The sequence below is a fragment of the Oncorhynchus clarkii genome, chromosome 6 (genome assembly GCF_045791955.1).
Source record: "Oncorhynchus clarkii lewisi isolate Uvic-CL-2024 chromosome 6, UVic_Ocla_1.0, whole genome shotgun sequence".
NCBI lineage: Eukaryota > Metazoa > Chordata > Actinopteri > Salmoniformes > Salmonidae > Oncorhynchus > Oncorhynchus clarkii.
In genome coordinates, this window is record NC_092152.1 from 28,686,616 (window position 1) to 28,706,628 (window position 20,013).

A 20,013-nucleotide genomic window follows, 5' to 3' on the forward strand; every position below is an offset into this window, starting at 1 on the left:
AATGAACTGGTCCTCCTCTGCAGAGCTGAAACTAGTTGGAGTTGGTGCATTGAAAGGATCTCTCACCCAGTCATATTGGGAACTGTTTTCAGGGAAGTACTTTTATTTTTGCAGCACTTGCGTCATCCAGCATGACAGAGACCATGTCTAATGCTGCAGGCAGTATCAGCTCCTCTGCTATGGAGTGGCTTTTTTTTTTCACTGAGCAATTTGGTACCTCACCTAATATGATGCTAACAGTGTTCGCTGGTTTACTGAAGTAGCGTTCACAAAGCGAGACGATTGTTGGCAATATTCTGCTCAAGCGGCTTATCAGCGTGATTGGGGTGTAATGTCTTTAAGTGACGCCTTCATTTATTTGGCTTCATGCTGTCCGCTGCCAACATTTTTATACACAGTAAACATACTGGTCTTTCCTCGTCCCCCACCGTAGTCACAGTGAAGCCAAGCGCTACATACGCTTCCTCATATCTCCTCGTTTCCCACCGTAGTCACAGTGAAGCCAAGCACTACATACGCTTCGTCATATCTCCTCGTCTTAGCTTTCAGGAGACTTACGTTTGTCTCATTATCTCCGTCTCTCTCCACCTTTCTTTTCATCCCTGTTAAATATTTGTCCATGGTGTCTCTTAAGGGTTTGTTATCTGCACTTCATACCTCCTGCTCTGTGCTGTGTGCTCTTGTTATCTGCACTTCATACCTCCTGCTCTGTGCTGTGTGCTCTTGTTATCTGCACTTCATACCTCCTGCTCTGTGCTGTGTGCTCTTGTTATCTGCACTTCATACCTCCTGCTCTGTGCTGTGTGCTCTTGTTATCTGCACTTCATACCTCCTGCTCTGTGCTGTGTGCTCTTGTTATCTGCACTTCATACCTCCTGCTCTGTGCTGTGTGCTCTTGTTATCTGCACTTCATACCTCCTGCTCTGTGCTGTGTGCTCTTGTTATCTGCACTTCATACCTCCTGCTCTGTGCTGTGTGCTCTTGTTATCTGCACTTCATACCTCCTGCTCTGTGCTGTGTGCTCTTGTTATCTGCACTTCATACCTCCTGCTCTGTGCTGTGTGCTCTTGTTATCTGCACTTCATACCTCCTGCTCTGTGCTGTGTGCTCTTGTTATCTGCACTTCATACCTCCTGCTTTGTGCTGTGTGCTCTTGTTATCTGCACTTCATACCTCCTGCTCTGTGCTGTGTGCTCTTGTTATCTGCACTTCATACCTCCTGCTCTGTGCTGTGTGCTCTTGTTATCTGCACTTCATACCTCCTGCTCTGTGCTGTGTGCTCTTGTTATCTGCACTTCATACCTCCTGCTCTGTGCTGTGTGCTCTTGTTATCTGCACTTCATACCTCCTGCTCTGTGCTGTGTGCTCTTGTTATCTGCACTTCATACCTCCTGCTCTGTGCTGTGTGCTCTTGTTATCTGCACTTCATACCTCCTGCTCTGTGCTGTGTGCTCTTGTTATCTGCACTTCATACCTCCTGCTCTGTGCTGTGTGCTCTTGTTATCTGCACTTCATACCTCCTGCTCTGTGCTGTGTGCTCTTGTTATCTGCACTTCATACCTCCTGCTCTGTGCTGTGTGCTCTTGTTATCTGCACTTCATACCTCCTGCTCTGTGCTGTGTGCTCTTGTTATCTGCACTTCATACCTCCTGCTCTGTGCTGTGTGCTCTTGTTATCTGCACTTCATACCTCCTGCTCTGTGCTGTGTGCTCTTGTTATCTGCACTTCATACCTCCTGCTCTGTGCTGTGTGCTCTTGTTCGGTGAATTTTTTAAAAAAATACTCCCTGCGGCAAAAAAAAGCATGTTCCCCGTGGGTCACACGGGCGCGCCCCACTATTTGAGAAGGACTGGTCTAAACACATTATAGCAAGTTCGATAACAGCATGTGGTGTAAAATTGTGTGAGTGTGCACCAAGCAGATTTGGTATCATTGTATAAGAAATACATTCCTTTTCACTCTTTTCACCCCCCCCCCCCCCCCTACATGTTTTTGTATGCTTACTGTATTATTTCAGTGTCCAGACATGTGTGTTTCATGTTACCTATTCTTCACCCCACAGTACCTGCAGATGAAATGGCCTCTACTGGATGTCCCTGGAGCTGCCGGACTCAAAGACCCCCGCTCCCCCACCCCAGGACACCTAGTGAGTACACCATACCATCCATCCAGCCATCCCCGCTCCCCCACCCCAGGACACCTAGTGAGTACACCATACCATCTATCCATCCACCCCCGCTCCCCCACCCCAGGAGACCTAGTGAGTACACCATAACATCCATCCAGCCATCCCCGCTCCCCCACCCCAGGAGACCTAGTGAGTACACAACACCATCCATCCAGCCATCCCCGCTCCCCCACCCCAGGACACCTAGTGAGTACACCATCCATCCATCCATCCAGCCACCCCCGCTCCCCCACCCCAGGACCCCTAGTGAGTACACCACACCATCCATCCAGCCACCCCCGCTCCCCCACCCCAGGACACCTAATGAGTACACCATCCAGCCACCCCCGCTATCCCACCCCAGGACACCTATTGAGTACACCATCCATCCATCCAGCCACCCCCGCTCCCCCGCTCCCCCGCTCCCCCACCCCAGGACCCCTAGTGAGTACACCACACCATCCATCCAGCCACCCCCGCTCCCCCACCCCAGGACACCTAGTGAGTACACCATCCATCCATCCAGCCACCCCCGCTCCCCCACCCCAGGACACCTAGTGAGTACACAACACCATCCATCCAGCCACCCCCGCTCCCCCACCCCAGGACACCTAGTGAGTACACCACACCATCCATCCAGCCACCCCTGCTCCCCCACCCCAGGACACCTAATGAGTACACAACACCATCCATCCAGCCACCCCCGCTCCCCCACCCCAGGACACCTAGTGAGTACACCACACCATCCATCCAGCCACCCCCGCTCCCCCACCCCAGGACACCAAGTGAGTACACCACACCATCCATCCAGCCACCCCCGCTCCCCCACCCCAGGACACCTAGTGAGTACACAACACCATCCATCCAGCCACCCCCGCTCCCCCACCCCAGGACACCAAGTGAGTACACCATCCATCCATCCAGCCACCCCCGCTCCCCCACCCCAGGACACCAAGTGAGTACACCACACCATCCATCCAGCCACTCACTGTGTCTAGTAACGGCTCCCAGTATTGTACCTCATATCTGGGTGATCTGGGGTTAGGGAAGTGATCTGTAGTTGTGCTCAGCGAGCCACCCATGGTTACCACACTGTGGTTAAATAATCACAGTGACTCAGCCTGTGACCTTAGTGATTCCGGCTAGACGGGTCTGTTTAGTTTGGTGTGTTTGTCGGATCGCATAAACACAATGATGCACTTGACAAAGTCTTCATTGAGTGGCGTCAATGGGAAGCTGTTGTCAGTGGGAGCAGTGCAGGCCTTGCCCTGGGGAATCCAGAGCTTCTCTGTGGCTGACTTCCCTCTCAATTGGAAGCCAATTAAATATATTTTATTAGAGTGCTGACCTGTCAGTGCTGACCTGTCAGTGCTGACCTGTCAGTGACTCTCTGTGAGTATGGCTCGTTTGTCTGCGGGACACAGGGCTCGCTGTGCCCTGTTTTGTTCCTGCCAATGGATTTTATTTTATTTACTTAATATATGACATTATGAAATGCATGGGCCTGTATTTTAGGGCAGCAAAAAAATGTGAATAAGGAGCAGGGTAATTGCAATTGAATTAGGAGGAAATGAAAGGGGCTATTGAAGACTTGACGAGGAACCTGAGGTCTTTGGCTTGGTTCCATGCTGCCTTACCTTGGCTGAACTCAAGATTCGCATAAAAGAAACCTACAAATGTTTCTCTGTGACGAGCCTTCTATATTTGTACGACCTTCATCTTTATTGAATGTCCATTGAACCAGGAAGGTTGATAGTGAGAGACTTATAGTGAATGAGGACCAGGACTTTGACATTCAGATGTGAAGGATTTAGTTGATTTTGAAGGAGAATATTTTACTTATTTTAATTGCCTAACTTTCGATTTTGTAGTGGACAGTTTGCTTGTTCCCATTTCAAGTCACGGTCTCCTTTCTCGTTTATATTTTCTTGCCCTTCAGCTAAATTTCTTCGGTCCACAGAGTATTTTAGAGTGGTCATGTTAACCAGAAGAGGATGTAGCCAAGAGAAAATCAGGTGATCTGAGAGACAAGGTCATCAGATGTGTGAGCAGAAGTGTCCTCTGATACCCATTCAGACTGAAACACCCCACTGTGCCCTTACCCCCACCATCCACCACCTCCCACCCACACACACACACCATGGCCATATGCCCACGTGCCCCTCTGGTGAGCGGCTGCCAGGGAGCCAGGCTGATTATGTGCTCATTACCCCAGCAGCAGAGAGGGGGAGCAGGAGGCAGGCTCCCCAGGCCTGCAGGGCCCCAGCACTGCACTAATGAGAGCAGGGGGAGCGGATGGGGTCCGTGGGGGTCCAGGGATTACTGCCCAGGGGCCAGGGCCAGCCAGTCAGAGGGACCTGAGGAGAGGGAGCCAGGGGACAGCAGCATCTTTATGTATTCCTGCTCTCTTCTGCAAGCATTCATTACATGTTATAATTGTATATTCATGACGGCTGGTGTGGAGAAAAGTTTTTGTCTGGTATTGATTATGTGGGACTTCTGGGGATGACCGTCAAGTATCTTCCACTGTTCATGCACATATGGCTCTTAATTCATACGACTTATCTGCCCTCAAATGTGTTTGTTGAAAGCCCTTCTCCCCCTTAGTGTCTTTGCTGATTTAATATTTAGCTGCAGCATTTAGCTGCAGCATTTAGCTGCAGCCATTGGTTATGATCATATTCCTGGTGCCTCAGATCACCAATTGTCCCTCACGGTGCCTGGCTTGCAGCAGAGAATGTGCATTGTAATGAATGATGAAGCTGGTCTCTCGTTGTGTTAGTGGACCAGGAGTGAGAGGAGTCTGAAATAGAAATGAAACCCTTCTGTGCATTTGAGAAGCCCAGAAACAGGGAAGGCTGTCTGTCCTGTCGCTGCTGTGCAGATTGGGTCCATAAGGCCCGTATGCTAATCAGAGCCTGCTCCGGCCGAGATCCTCAATTATTCACGAGACGACAGGTTTATTTAGCATTCAGTTGGTATTGCTTTTGGTAGTATGGGGGTGGGGTTTGGAGTTGGGGTGGGGGGCTGGATATGGAGAAGGGAACAAGCTTGTCTGTGAATACCACCCCACCGTCCCAATATCACACCCTGTGTTCAGAGAGCTGCCTATTCATGTATTATACATCAAAGGCGATGCAAGGCCAGGTGATGCATTGTGGGTGTCAGCCTCAGCCTTGTCAGTCACCAGTAGCGGTATGCCAGCCGGACTAGACTGGACAGGGAGAGAGCTGCCTGCCTTCTGCCTCCTCAGATCACAGCAGCAATAACACACTCCTCAGACTAGACTAACTCTGCCTAATCATCACCATGGTGATCAAGCTGTGTCAATAGCACACACTTCCGCTCATTCAAGTCATTCTACCATTCCTACTGATTTTTCCATGTTAGACATGTCATTGGTAACAAGTGACTCACTGTTAAGCAAGTTTACGAAGTAATGTGACTTCCTAACGAGGTCTTATAGTCCTGACTTCAGTGTCTATCCAGTTCAGTCATCAGATGATCAGTACTCTCAGCTCAAATATGGCCTCCTGTTCTGAATTTGACAAAGGTAGAATAATTATTTTCTCTGTGTTTCAATACCCCATTACAGCGCAATCATGATGACAGGAGCGCTGTCTTGGTTCCCTGTGTGTCAGCAGCATGTCATAATTCACTTAGTGGAGTATGGCAGTCACCTGGTTGCTTGTTAATTGAATTGAAGTGGTAAGACCTCAGCATTGACATGGGTTTCCATTCCAAAGATGGCTTCTCCATGAAGTGCCCGTGCATTTTTCAGCACATTAGACTGAGTAGAAGTTTTTGTAAAGTCGACAGAGAATGGTACCGGTTGGGTTTGCCAAAGATACTTTCTGCTAGCTCGCAGTCCAAAATAGTTTGAAAGACCTTTGACTGGGTGTCCTCTGAGATTTGCCAGTGTTGCATTACGCATTGAACAACCAGAGTCCATCATGAAATCAAAGGCTTTGGGAAGCCTGAACTGAATACTGATGGAAAGGCTGCAGTCCTTCCATGGCTCTGCAGAAACACTGCTTTTATAGACACACACTGATAGGAATCAGGTCCCAATATCCAAGTACATAGCCACTAATAAACAAGAAAGTGCACTTGGGGGCACTGAGCAAATTTCAGGTCTGCTGAGTGCAAACTTGAACATTGTAAAAATTCTGTGCAACTTCTGGGATGCGTTTATTGTGAACACTGAGGCTGTATTTGCTTTAAGTTACAGTTATAACAGTGGCCAAGTAGACTACTGTGGCTATTTGATCATAATGTAGGCCTATCAAGTGGCCTACCATCAAAAACAATAGAGAAAATGCATCCCATAACATTTTAACATGGAAATAGCTGTTCTATCATTCAGCCTACAGTAGCAGTGTTCATTGTAGGCAAACATTCCTTAAGACTTTTGGAAAAAAATATGCAGGGCTTGACATTACCCTGTTTATCCACTTGTCCTTCAGACAAGGTGTAACGATGGTCGTTGGAATGAGACCAACAGAAAACAATCACCCACAACTAAAATGGGGAAAACAGGCTACCTAAGTATGATTCTTAATCAGAGACAACAAACGACGCCTGCCTCTGATTGAGAACCATACTAGGCCAAACACATAGAAAAAAGAACATAGACTACCCACCCCAACTCACGCCCTGACCAATCTAAAACAAAGACATAACAAAGGAACTAAGGTCAGAACGTGACAGTACCCCCCCCCCCCCCCCCCCCCCCCCCCAAAGGTGCGGACCCCGGCCGCAAAACCTGAACCTATAGGGGAGGGTCTGGGTGGGCGTCTGTCCGCGGTGGCAGCTCTGGCGTGGGACGTGGACCCCACTCCACCATAGTCTCGGTCCACTTAAGTGGCGCCTTGGGAGCAGCGACCCTCGCCGCCGACCTTGGACTGGGGACCCTAGCTGTGGGTCCCGAATGGACGGGAGATTCCGGCAGCTCCGGACTGATGGGCGGCTCCGGCAGCTCCTAACAGACGGCAGAACTTGGAGGGAGGAGACGGAGAGACAGCCTGGTACGTGGGGCTGCCACAGGACCCACCAGGCTGGGGAGACCTACAGGAGTCCTGGTGCTTGGAGGAGGCACCGGATGGACCGGGCTGTGGGGGAGCACTGGAGCCCTGGTGCGCAGCCTTGGCACCACTCCTCCCGGCTGGATCACCATTTTAGCCCGGACCATCCAGAGTGCAGGCACAGGTTGAACCGGGCTGTGGGTGAGCACTGGAGATCTGTTGCATACCACTCGCACCTCTCCCTTAGGCTCAATACCCACATTCGCCCAGCACGGGCAGAGCGCAGGCATAGAACGCACCGCACCCTCCCAGCGCCTCGGAGACACAGCACGCAGAGCCGGCGCAGGATACCCTGGGCCGAAACGGTGTACTGGAGACCAAACACGCTGGGCTGGCAAAACACGCCGGGCTGGCAAAACACGCCCTGGCTGGATGCCCACTCTCGCTTGGCACTTGCGGGGGGCTGGCCTATTGCCCACCGGGCTATGAGCGCGTACTGGCGACACCGTGCGCTTGACCGCATAACACGGTGCCTGACCAGTACTGCGCTTCTTACGGTAAGCACGAGGAGTGGGCTCAGGTCTCCAACCGGACTCTGCCACACTCCCCGTGTGCCTGTCGCGCTGCCGTGCTGCCTCCTCATATCGCCGCCGCTCAGCTTTCGCTGCCTCCAGCTCTGCCAGCTCTGCCCCAGCCTGTGCCCAGGGTCCTTTTCCATCCAAAATCTCCTCCCATATCCATGAGTCCGGAGATTGCTGCTGCCCGATACTACACTGCTTGGTCCTTGGTTGGTGGGTGATTCTGTAACGATCGTCGTTGGAATGAGACTAAAGCGCAGCGTGGAAATTTTTCATATTTAATGTTCACAAAAAAACACTCAAACAAAATGACAAAACGGAGAAAACGAAAACGCACAGTTCTGTCAGGGAAAACAACCACCCACAACTAAAATGGGGAAAACAGGCTACCTAAGTATGATTCTCAATCCGAGACAACGAACAGCACCTGCCTCTGATTGAGAACCATACTAGGCCAAACACATGGAAAAAAGAACAGAGACTACCCACCCCAATTCACGCCCTGACCAACCTAAAACAAAGACATAACAAAGGAACTAAGGTCAGAAAGTGACACAAGGAGGTGACTGAAAATGTGCTGTTTAATGCAAGAAGAAACCACTTTACAAAATAAAGTGAATTATTATTCCCATACCATTTTTACAGAAAATCAGACAAATTATGCTACCTTCTGCCTATTGGCTTCTTTAGTCTCAAAGTACAACACTGTCCCTTTAAGACAGTTTTTGTGCTCTTGTAGGAAGCAACCACTCTCTCATTGCTGATTTAGAAATGAGCTATAACTGTGCTAATAACTCACTTACTAGCAAATTATATGAACAAATGTGCATGCGTGGCTACATGCTGCTCTCGCTTTGATCTCAAAACAAGCGCATCTACCCGCCACCATTAATGCTGTAAAGACAGTCCGGTTAAAAGTGAATTGCACACATCCATATATGGCAATGGTCTATTTGCATATAAGGATAGTGCAGCCCTGATTTGGTTACGCATCACTGGTCTGTAGAGTATGGTGCTGAGTCGTGCCACTGAAAAGTGACACAGTCATTTTCTTAACCTTAAACATTCTTGCAATTGACCCTTTCAGAGGGGATGACTGGTCAGACAAAGTGGCGTAGCGCATCTGTGATTAATGGCATAGTTTTTGGTGGGTTGATTCTAAAATCATGTGTCACGGTCAGTCAACTCTTACGTCTGTTTCCTTTTGTCATTGACAAACAAGGCTTGGATTTCTCAGCATGCCATGTGATCTTTTCACTCTTTCTTTCCTGTAGTTTTGAAAGGCCTCTGAGCTTCCCACCCTGAAGTGATTGCGTAGTAGAAAGGCATACACAAAGTTTGTTCTGCGCTCTCTTTCCCCATCGGCTGTTTGCGTAGTAATTCAATTCAGATGTGCAGGATCCAAAAACATGTTTGCTTGAATGAAATCCACCCCTACACCCACATTGACCAAGGAGTGTGGTTTTCTTAGCAGTGTTCCAAGTTTAATGGCCCAGTGAGGTACTGCCACCTCGGCCTACTTCACCTCATACCGCTTAACAGACAGCGACCTTGTCTCTGCACTGGCTCAGCAACTTTTCTTCCTGTTACCGTGTCGACTCAAATCTAATATCATTAGTCAGTGTTGCCACACGCCATTTGTTAAGGCATTGTGTTTTGGAACAGTGGATTGGGCAGTTTTCAACATGAAGGCAGGTCAATGCAGAGCCCATCTGGCTCCAGATTGCACTTTCTCTGTCCCGGCCGTCATGTAGATGTTTATATTTGAAACATATCTTATGTTCCTTGCCCGTGTGATCATGAAGCCAAGCATGTGAAGCTGTCATGGGTAGGAGTGTTATTAGAGGATGAATAGAGGTATTGATGGGCTAGAGTCTATTGACCTAGTGTCTATTGACACACCTGGAATCTAATGCTTGCGTTTAGACGAGGGATGCAAAAACCACCTGTTGGCAAAGCGGGACAAGAAAGCAAGAAAGATGGTGACAGCAAAAGCAAGCCAGCAGGACAGTATGTGTTGCTACGGAGATTTCAAACAGTGCAAATCAACATCCGGTAGAAAACAAATGCTGCAGCAGACGGCAAAGCTTTAAATATTTGAACTCTGGCGGCAAGTCTCGTCTTCCGCCGCCATCCTCTACAGCATTTACATTCGGGGTCTCATTGAAAAGAATGACATCTGGTTTGCTGTCTACCTCGTACCATCTAAACGCAGCATAAGAAAAAAAATCCCCATCAAAATCTGTCCGTTTAAGCTAGAAATACAGTGTCTAGCTTTTTGAATGGGCTGCGTCTCAATCAGCTGCATCCCCACATGTCGCCCTGCGGTGGAAAGTGGCAGAGCTACAGCGCTGTTTGTCAGACCAGGAGACTTCTTGGTCTTCTCACAAAAAGCACTGTAGCATCTAAACGGTTTGGTCTTCAAACTGATATGATCACTCTATCGAAAGGGAAGACTCTCACAAACACGGTGGTGTTCTCTGTTTTGCTCTTACAAGCCCCACGGGACTCATCTGAAGTCTGACTCAGCTTCCAAACCGTTTGGGCTACAAACTAATATGACCCCACTGTAGAAAGGGGAGACACTATTGGACACAATGGTGTATGTAGTAACCAAAACCGTGTTAAACAATTCAAAATATATTTTATATTTGAGATTCTTCAAAGTAGCCACCCTTTGCCTTGATGACAGCTTTACACACTCTTGGCATTCTTTCAACCAGCTTCATGAGGTAGTCACCTGGAATGCATTTCAATTAACAGGTGTGCCCTGTTAAAAGTTAATGCGTTTGAGCCAATCAGCTGTGTTGTGACAAGGTAGGGGTGGTATACAGAAGATAGTCCTATTTGGTAAAAGACCAAGTCCATATTATGGCAAGAACAGCTCAAATAAGCAAAGAGAAATAACAGTCCATCATTACCTTAAGACATGAAGGTCAGTCAATATGTAAAATGTCAAGAACTTTGAAAGTTCCTTCAAGTGCAGTCGCAAAAACCACCAAGTGCTATGATGAAATTGGCTCTCATGAGGATTTGTGATGGTGTGGGGGTGCTTTGCTGGTGACACTGTCTGTGATTTATTTAGAATTCAAGGCACACTTAACCAGCATGGCTACCACAGCATTCTACAGCGATACGCCATCCCATCTGGTTTGCGCTTCGTGGGGCTAATCATTTGTTTTGCAACAGTACAATGGCCCAAAACAGGCTGTGTAAGGACTATTTGATTCAAGAAGGAGAGTGATGGAGTGCTGCATCAGATGACCTGGCCTTCACAATCACCTGACCTCAACCCAATTGAGATGGTTTGGGATGAGTTGGACTGCAGAGGAAAGGAAAAGCAGCCAACAAGTTCTCAGCATATGTGGGAACTCCTTCAAGACTGTAGTAAAAGTATCCCTCATGAAGCTGGTTGAGAGAATGCCAAGAGTGTGCAAAGCTGTCATCAAGGCAAAGGGTGGCTACTTTGAAGAATCTCAAATATAAAATATATTTTAATTTGTTTAACACTTTTTTGGTTACTACATGAATCCATATGTGTTATTTCACAGCTTTGATGTTTTCTATTATTCTACAATGTATAAAATAGTAAAAATAAAGAAAAACCCTTGAATGAGTAGGCGTGTCCAAACTTCTGACTGGGACTGTATTTTTCCTGAGTTTTATAATATCTCCTAGATATAGGACAGACACTTCAAAACCTTTTTCTTTATGATGTATTATTTTGACTGTCTATTTTTCAATTCTTTAATGTATTAATCTATGGGCTATAGTAGTAAAGGCCAAATTCAATATTTTATCAAATTTAATGTTTTGAGGCCTACTTAAAGGGGTCCTAAAATTCAAAATCAAATGGCTAAATGATCCATGGTATGACCTTCATAAAACAATTCCATATGTCAGCTTAGAACCCCCCTCCCACCCCAACATCTTATACTAACTTAATCAGTATTTTTTTTTAATCACTTTTACATGTTAAGACGACTTGTCGTGGGAATTTCACATTTACTAACTGGTAATTACTGTTGAACTGCATTCCAGCTGAACGTTCAAGTGACAGACTGAAGAAGTGTAATACCATTGCCTTCATTTTTAAAAGTTTTCTTATTTAATTGTAGCCACTCATAATATTCAGATCTAGTGGGAGGGACTTACTTACTTTTCAGTCAGTACCTAATAAGCCAGTAGAAGTGGATGAGGTAACCATCTATGTCCCTTAAGGTAGACCACAGAGGGACCTCTCTTCTGGAGATGGTTTAAGCAGGTAGGCTGCTGGCCAAAATGGTTTTGCATGTGATCAGCCCACACCTACAGTACATATTTCTGTTCCACACATTTTTTGGCAACGTTTTACTAAAATGCAGAGTCTGGTATCCATGTTGAAGCTGGCGTTGTTAAACTTAAAAATCCGTTCGAAGTGAACACGCGATTGGTGTATTCCAAAGTGCAAATTATTAATGCTGATCATTTCCAATTCTCACTGAAGTGCTTCCCAAAATGTGTTGGCACTCAGGTCCAGAGGTCTCAAACAGCATCCACAATATAGGAGAAATGTTATCACATTGTACATGAAGTAGAACAACAAAGCCTGCCTAAAGTATACATGACATTTGAGCACTGGGTTTTCTACATAATGCAATAATGCTTTATGCAACCATCATATAATATGAAAGCTTTATCCGTATCATGGGTTCTTTGTTTGTTTACACCTAATGTGCACTTTGAACAATGTATACTTCACCTTTTACAAGGCGTTAAACATTTTAAGTGAATTTTATCTCGTTTCGCTTTGCATATTATCCTCGTCACAACTGGCATTTCTGAAATCAAAGCAGGCTTTGGGAGCAGGAGAAACAAGTTTGCTAAGACTTAAAAAGGGGGAAAGGTTGGAACTGATATAAAAAAGGGCAGAAAAAGCATGCCTGATATTTGGAACAATTCTAAGCAGCGTGAAGTAAGAGAGCGTACAGCCGTCTCAATGCAAACCTTGTTCCCTCCTGGACCTCATTGGTTAGACGAGAGGTTGAGAAGGAGTTGGGGAGGGATACTGAAGAAAGGTTAGGTCTGGAGGAACAAGATTCCTTTCTCCCCCCCACCACTGACCCTCCCATGTGACGAGTTGGGCCAACAAGCGTTCCATTGAGCGGGGCAGCCAGGGGAAATGGCTGAGGCTGAACGCTGCCTAATGAAAGTAGAGACGCTGGTTATTATTATCATCATCATCATCATCCTCCTGGCTGTCCTGGCCAGCTCTAGTGCAGTTAGCTAGCAGACTATGGGGATCTGGAGTTTCTCTGGCACCACACAGCTCTATTAAAAAAGCTGAAATAACAATGAGTCTGCTCCAAAAAACTTCTTGAAGTGTATTTCCCAACTCCCATTGTGATTTATGCTGTATTGTGAGTGCTTTGAGTGTATATAGGATTTTATTCCCATAGACCATATAGATAGATCTAATACCAGTGTAGTGTACTCAGACCAAATCAATGAGAGATCCTAAAAATGTGTATAGGGGTAACGTGGGTGAGTTAGCGGCGTGAGATAAGGGATCCAGTCATGTGTATGGGCATTGAGGTACCTAGAGTACTTACAGGTGTGACTTTTGGATATTGGGCCCTGTTGTTTTGCCTGTTAGGCTGAACAAACAGTTCTCTCCGCCACTAAATGGCCGTAATGGTGTTGGCATGTATCCGCAGGCTTTCACTGTGCCTTGGTGGGGATCCAGATTGCATCATAGGGCCCGTCACACGCACTGCCACAGCCTGTTTTGTTTACCAGGGAGGAAGAGCGACAGGCAGACACAGACATAGGGGCTCACCATCATCTTTACACACATGACTCAGTGCCACGGTGACTACCAACCACATACAGGGTATTCAGAAAGTATTCAGACCCATTGCCCCTTTTTCAACATTTTGTTACTTCACAGCATTATTCTAAAATCGATGAAATTATTTATTTTCCTCATCAATCTACACACAATACCCCATAATAACAATGAGAAAACAACACAAGTGTCTGTCCTATATCTAGGAGATATTATACAACTCAGGAAATATACAGTACCGGTCAGAAGTTTGGACACACATACTCATTCAAGGGGTTTTCTTTATTTTTTACTATTGTCTACATTGTAGATTAAAAGTGAAGACATCAAAGCTATGAAATAACACATATGGAATCTTGTAGTAACTAAACAAATCAAAATATATTTTCTATTTGAGATTCTTCAAAGTAGCCACCGTTTGCCTTGATGACAGCTTTGCACACTCTTGGCATTCTCTCAACCAGCTTCACCTGGAATTCATTTCCAACCGTCTTGAAGGCTGCTTTTCCTTTACTCTGCAGTCCAACTCATCCCAAACTATCTAAATTGGGTTGAGGTCGGGTGATTGTGGAGGCCAGGTCATCGGATGCAGCACTCATCACTCTCCTTCTTGGTCAAATAGCCATTACACAGCCTGAAGGTGTGCTGGATCATTGTCCTGTTGAAAAACAAATGATAGCCCCACAAAGCGCAAACTAGATGGGATGGTGTATCGCTGCAGAATGCTGTGGTTGCCATGCTGGTTAAGTGTGCCCTGAATTCTAAATAAATCACAGGCGGGATCACTAGCAAAGCACCATCACTCCTCCTCCATGCTTCACAGTGGAAACCACACATGCAGAGATCATCCATTCACCTACTCGGTGTCTCACAAAGACATGGTGGTTGGAACCAAAAAAATCTCCAATTTGGACTCATCAGACCAAAGGACAGATTTCCACCGGTCTAATGTCCATTGTGCATGTTTCTTGGTCCAAGCAAGTCTCTTCTTCTAATTGGTGTCCTTTAGTAGTGGTTTCTTTGCAGAAATTCAACCATGAAGGCCTTATTGACGCAGTCTCCTCTGAACTGTTGATGTTGAGATGTGTCTGTTACTTGAACTCTGAAGCATTTATTTGGGCTGCAATTTCTGATGCTGGTAACTCTAATGACCTCATCCTCTGCAGCAGAGCTAACTCTGAGTCTTCCTTTCCTGTGGTGGTCCTCATGAGAGTCAGTTTCATCATAGCACTTGATGAAACTTTCAAAGTTCTTGACATTTTCCTGATTGTCTGACCTTCATGTCTTAAGGTAATGATGGACTGTTATTTCTCTTTGCTTATTTGAGCTGTTCTTGCCATAATATGGACATGGTCTTTTACCAAATAGGGTTATCTTCTGTAAACCACCCCTACCTTGACAGAACACAACTGATTACCTCAAACGCATTAACTTTTAACAAAATACTTTTTTGGTTACTACATGATTCCATATGTGTTATTTCATAGCTTTGATGTCTTCTATTATTCTACAATGTAGAAAATAGTAAATAAAGAGAAACCCTTGAATGAGTAGGTGTGTCCAAACTTTTGACTGGTACTGTATGTAAGGTCCCACAGTGCTCCAAGACAGGATTATGTCGAGGCATAGATTTGGGGAAGGGTACCAAAAAATGCAGTTGAAGGTCCCCAAGAACACAGTGACCTCCGTCATTCTTAATTGTAAGAAGTTTGGAACTACCAAGACTCTTACTAGAGCTGGGCGCCCATCCAAACAGAGCAATCAGGGGAGAAGGACCTTGGTCAGGGAGGTGACCAAGAACCCGATGGTCACTCTGACATAGCTCCAGAGTTCATCTGTGGAGATAAGAGAACATCCCAGAAGCACAACCATTTCAGCAGCACTCCACCATTCAGGCCTTTATGGAAGAGTGGTCAGACCGAACCCTGTAAAAGGCACATGACAGCCCGCTTGGAGTTTGCCAAAACGCACCTAAAGGACTCTTAGACCATTAGAAACAAGGTTCTCTGGTCTGATGAAACCAAGATTGAACTCTTTGGCCTGAATGCCAAGCGTCACGTCTGGAGGAAACCTGGCACCATTCCTACGGTGAAGCATGGTGGTGGCAGCATCATGCTTTGAGGATGTTTATCAGCAGTAGGGAATGGGAGACTAGTCAGGATCGAGGGAAAGATGAACGGAGCAAAGTACAGAGAGATACTTGGTGAAAACATGCTCCAGAGCGCTCAGGACCTCAGACTGGGGTGAAGGTTCACCTTCCAACAGGACAACGACCCTAAGCACACAGCCAAGACGCAGGAGTGGCTTCGGGACAAGTCCTTGAGTGGCTCAGCCATAGCCCTGACTTGAACCTGATCGAACATCTCTGGAGAGACCTGAAAATCGCTGTGCAGCAATGCTCCCCATCCAACCTGATATATCTTGAGAGGATCTATAGAGAGGAATGGGAGAAACTCCCAAATACTGTTGTGCCAAGCTTGTCACGTCATACCCAAGATAACTCGAGGCTGTAATAGCATTCAGAGGTGCTTCAACAAAGGGTCTGAATACTTATGTAAATGTGATATTTACAATTTTATATGATTATTTTTTAGATATTAACAAACATTATGAGGTATTTTGTGTAGATTGGGGGGGGGGGGGGGGGACGGGGACAATTTAATCCATTTTAGAATAAGGCTGTAACGCAGCAAAATATGGAAAAAATCAAGGGGTCTGTATACTTTCCAAATGCACTGTACCTTCATGCTCACTGGCTCCATGGTGGATTTGGAACATTATAATGCAGAAGGCTATACATGTATGTCAATGAATATGTCAAACATCATGCACAACGTGTTACAAATGCCAGACTGTGTTATCTGTAAGTTATGAATGAGCCAATTTCTGTGAGAGTATTTGGAGACCCAGGAATACCAGTAAACCCCTGCTCTAACCTATCCTCTCTTTCCCATGTCTAAAGTCCCTCTGTGTGTTCCTCTTGTCTCTCCTACAGTCCAACAAGGTCCCAGTGGTGCAGCATGCTCACCACGTCCACCCGCTGACCCCCCTCATCACCTACAGCAACGAACACTTCTCCCCCGGAACCCCTCCCTCACACCTCTCCCCGGAGATCCTTGACCCAAAGACAGGTACACACACAACCTCATGGAATATCATGTTGCTGCCTAATACCGCCTCTGATCCAAAAGCATTGCATGACTTGCATTCAACTTTAACTGAGGTATGTCTGACTTAATCATTGGCTAATTTCTTAGAGAGAATAACCTTGACTGTGACTAGTATAATGACCTAAATGCTTAAACTGTCCCCTTTTGTGTTCCCTTCAGGCATTCCTCGGACTCCCCACCCATCAGAGCTCTCTCCATACTACCCCCTGTCTCCAGGTGCAGTGGGACAGATCCCTCATCCTCTGGGCTGGCTGGTGCCACAGTGAGTAACACACAGCATTAAATCATACAGTCCAAATCTCGTATTGAAGTTGAAGTCGGAAGTTTACATGCACTTAGGTTGGCGTCATTAAAACTTGTTTTTCAACCACTCCACACATTTCTTGTTAACAAACTATAGTTTTGCCAGGCGGTTAGGACATCTACTTTGTACATGACACAAGTCATTTTTCCAACAATTGTTTACAGACAGATTATTTCACTTAAAATTCATTGTATCACAATTCCAGTGGGTCAGAAGTTTACATACACTAAGTTGACTGTGCCTTTAAACCGCTTGGAAAATTCCAGAAAATAATGCCATGGCTTTAGAAGCTTCTGATAGGCTAATTGACATAATTTGAGTGTGCCTGTGGATGTATTTCAAGGGCTACCTTCAAACCTTGACATCATGGGTAAATCAAAAGAAATCTGCCAAGACCTCAGAAAAAAAATGTAGGCCTCCACAAGTCTGGTTCATCCTTGGGAGCAATTTCCAAATGCCTGAAGGTACCACGTTCATCTGTACAAACAATAGTATGCAAGTATAAACACCACGGGACCACGCAGCCGTCATACCGCTCAGGAAGGAGACGTGTTCTTTCTCCTAGAGATGAACGTACGTTGGTGCGAAAAGTGCAAATCAATCCCAGAACAGCAGCAAAGGACCCTGTGAAGATGCTGGAGGAAACAGGTACAAAATGATCTACATCCACAGTAAAATGAGTCCTATATCGACATAACCTGAAAGGCCGCTTAACAAGGTAAAGCCACTACTCCAAAACCACCATAAAAAAGCCAGACTAGGGTTTGCAACTGCACATGGGGACAACAATTGTACTTTTTGGAGAATTGTCCTCTGGTCTAATGAAACAAAAATAGAACTGTTTGGCCATAGTGACCATCGTTATGTTTGGAGGAAAAGGGGGAGACTTGCAAGCTGAAGAACACCATGCCAACCGTGAAGCACGGGGTGGCAGCATCATGTTGTGGGGATGCTTTGCTGCAGAAGGGGCTGCTGCACTTCACAAAATCAATGGCATCATGAGGAGGAAAATTATGTGGATATATTGAAGCAACATCCCAAGACATCAGTCAGGAAGTTAAAGCTTGGTCGCAAATGGGTCTTCCAAATGGACAATGACCCCAAGCATACTTCCAAAGTTGTGGCTAAATTGCTTAAGGACAACAAAGTCAAGGTATTGGAGTGGCCATCACAAAGCCCTGACCTCAATCCTATAGAAAATGTGTGGGCAGAACTGAACAAGCGTGTGCGAGCAAGGAGGCATACAAACCTGACTCAGTTACACTAGATCTGTCAGGAGGAATGGGCCACAATTCACCCAACTTATTTTGGGAAGCTACCTGAAAAGTTTGACCCAAGTTTTACAATTTAAAGGCAATGCTACCAAATACTAATTTAGTGTATGTAAACTTCTGACCCACTGGGAATGTGATGAAAGAAAATAAAAGCTGAAATAAATCATTCTCTGTACTATTATTCTGACATTTGACGTTCTTAAAATAAAGTGGTGATCCTAACTGACCTAAGACAGGGAATTTGTACTTAAATGTCAGGAATTGTGAAAAACCAAGTTTTTAAATGTATTTGGCTAAGGTGTATGTAAACTTCCGACTTCAACTATAGTATAGGAGAAACATTGACTACAATCTGATACATTTCTTAAACGTTAAAGCACGTTCTGATATTCAAATATTAAAACACTGTCATATTTGAGATATTTACGATAAATACTTCACATTCGATGGGTTTTGCCATGGGTCTTGTAATCAATTTGAATGGTGCTGTTCCTCACGCAGAGGATTGCAGTTGATGAGGGCTGGATTAGTACTGCTGCGTTCTCTCTCAGCTGTGTCGGATCCTCTTCTCACTGTTGCCTCCCTCTCGTTCTCTCATTCTCAGGCAGGGCCAGCACATGTACTCTATCCCCCCAGGGGGGTTCCGTCACCCCTATCCCGCCCTCGCAATGAATGCATCCATGTCCAGGTGAGTGGATCTCTCTGCTTTTTGTCACCCAGTCTCACCCCTAACCCTCCCTAAAAATTGTGCTTAGTGGTTACCTAGTGGTTACATTACACTCTGTAGTCATGTTTCTGATCTTGTCATTGCTCATTAGTTTATAACAGTAGTAGGACAGGGGTATCCAACCATGGACAGCCAGTGGGGTAGGGACTACAAAGGAATGTGGGGGCTAAGTCTTCTAAAGATGAGATCAGCCTTCCTTCCAAAGAGAAAGCGAACAGACTATTGGCATTCAAAACCTTACCCGGTAGACAGCACTGTCTTTTCTCGCTCAGGCCAATGTTCTGAGTTGCTCTGTTACACACACACACAAAGATGAAAGGGCTAAGAATCGATTAGGACAAATCAAAGCTAATCTGAACCGACAACTCCCATCTGATTTAACTCTCTGCCCTCTGTCAAAATGTGAAAGATTTGTAGCGAGCCTTCCGGTGCTAGTATGGGATGAAATATTCATCAGGGTCTCAATGGGATCAATAGTACTCTCAGTTCCTGCCACATTGTTACAAAGTTTGTCTTACCATCCGCCCCCCTTGAACAAGACTTGATACGTGTGTCAGGTAATACTTGACAGTTTCGTCACAAGTATATTACTTTATGTACGGTATCTCATACAGTATGTAGCAAAATGTCTGCTTGACTTTTTATGTTTTAGATTTTCTTTTCCTCTTTGTTTTTTGGGGCTGCTGGAATGGTAATGGTTGAAAGAGGCCCGCCCCTCTTACGTATGAGATTATAGTTTTAAGTCAAAAAATATTGGAGAGATTATTTTCATAAAATGTACCCTATGGGGTTATCCTCAATTTGACTTGTTACTGTTGTAGGGATACTTCAGGATTTTGGCAATGAAGCCCTTTATCTACTTCCCTGGAGACAGATGGACTTGTGGATACCATTTGTCTGGGTGCAGTCTGATGGAAGTTGCTAACTAACGTTTGCGCAATT

General features: G+C 45.8%; 1 protein-coding gene across 2 annotated transcripts in view; it reads left to right on the plus strand.

The window, feature by feature from the left end:
• The window catches only part of LOC139410921 (transcription factor 7-like 1-B), a 49,685-nt gene that overhangs the window by 26,316 nt on the left and 3,356 nt on the right, over window positions 1-20,013 (plus strand). For both annotated transcript variants that reach the window (XM_071156588.1, XM_071156587.1), the window contains exons 4-7: window positions 2,063-2,146; window positions 16,592-16,727; window positions 16,926-17,028; window positions 18,949-19,032. In XM_071156588.1, the coding sequence (XP_071012689.1) occupies window positions 2,063-2,146; window positions 16,592-16,727; window positions 16,926-17,028; window positions 18,949-19,032 (407 nt within the window). The remainder of the gene's footprint in view (window positions 1-2,062; window positions 2,147-16,591; window positions 16,728-16,925; window positions 17,029-18,948; window positions 19,033-20,013) is intronic.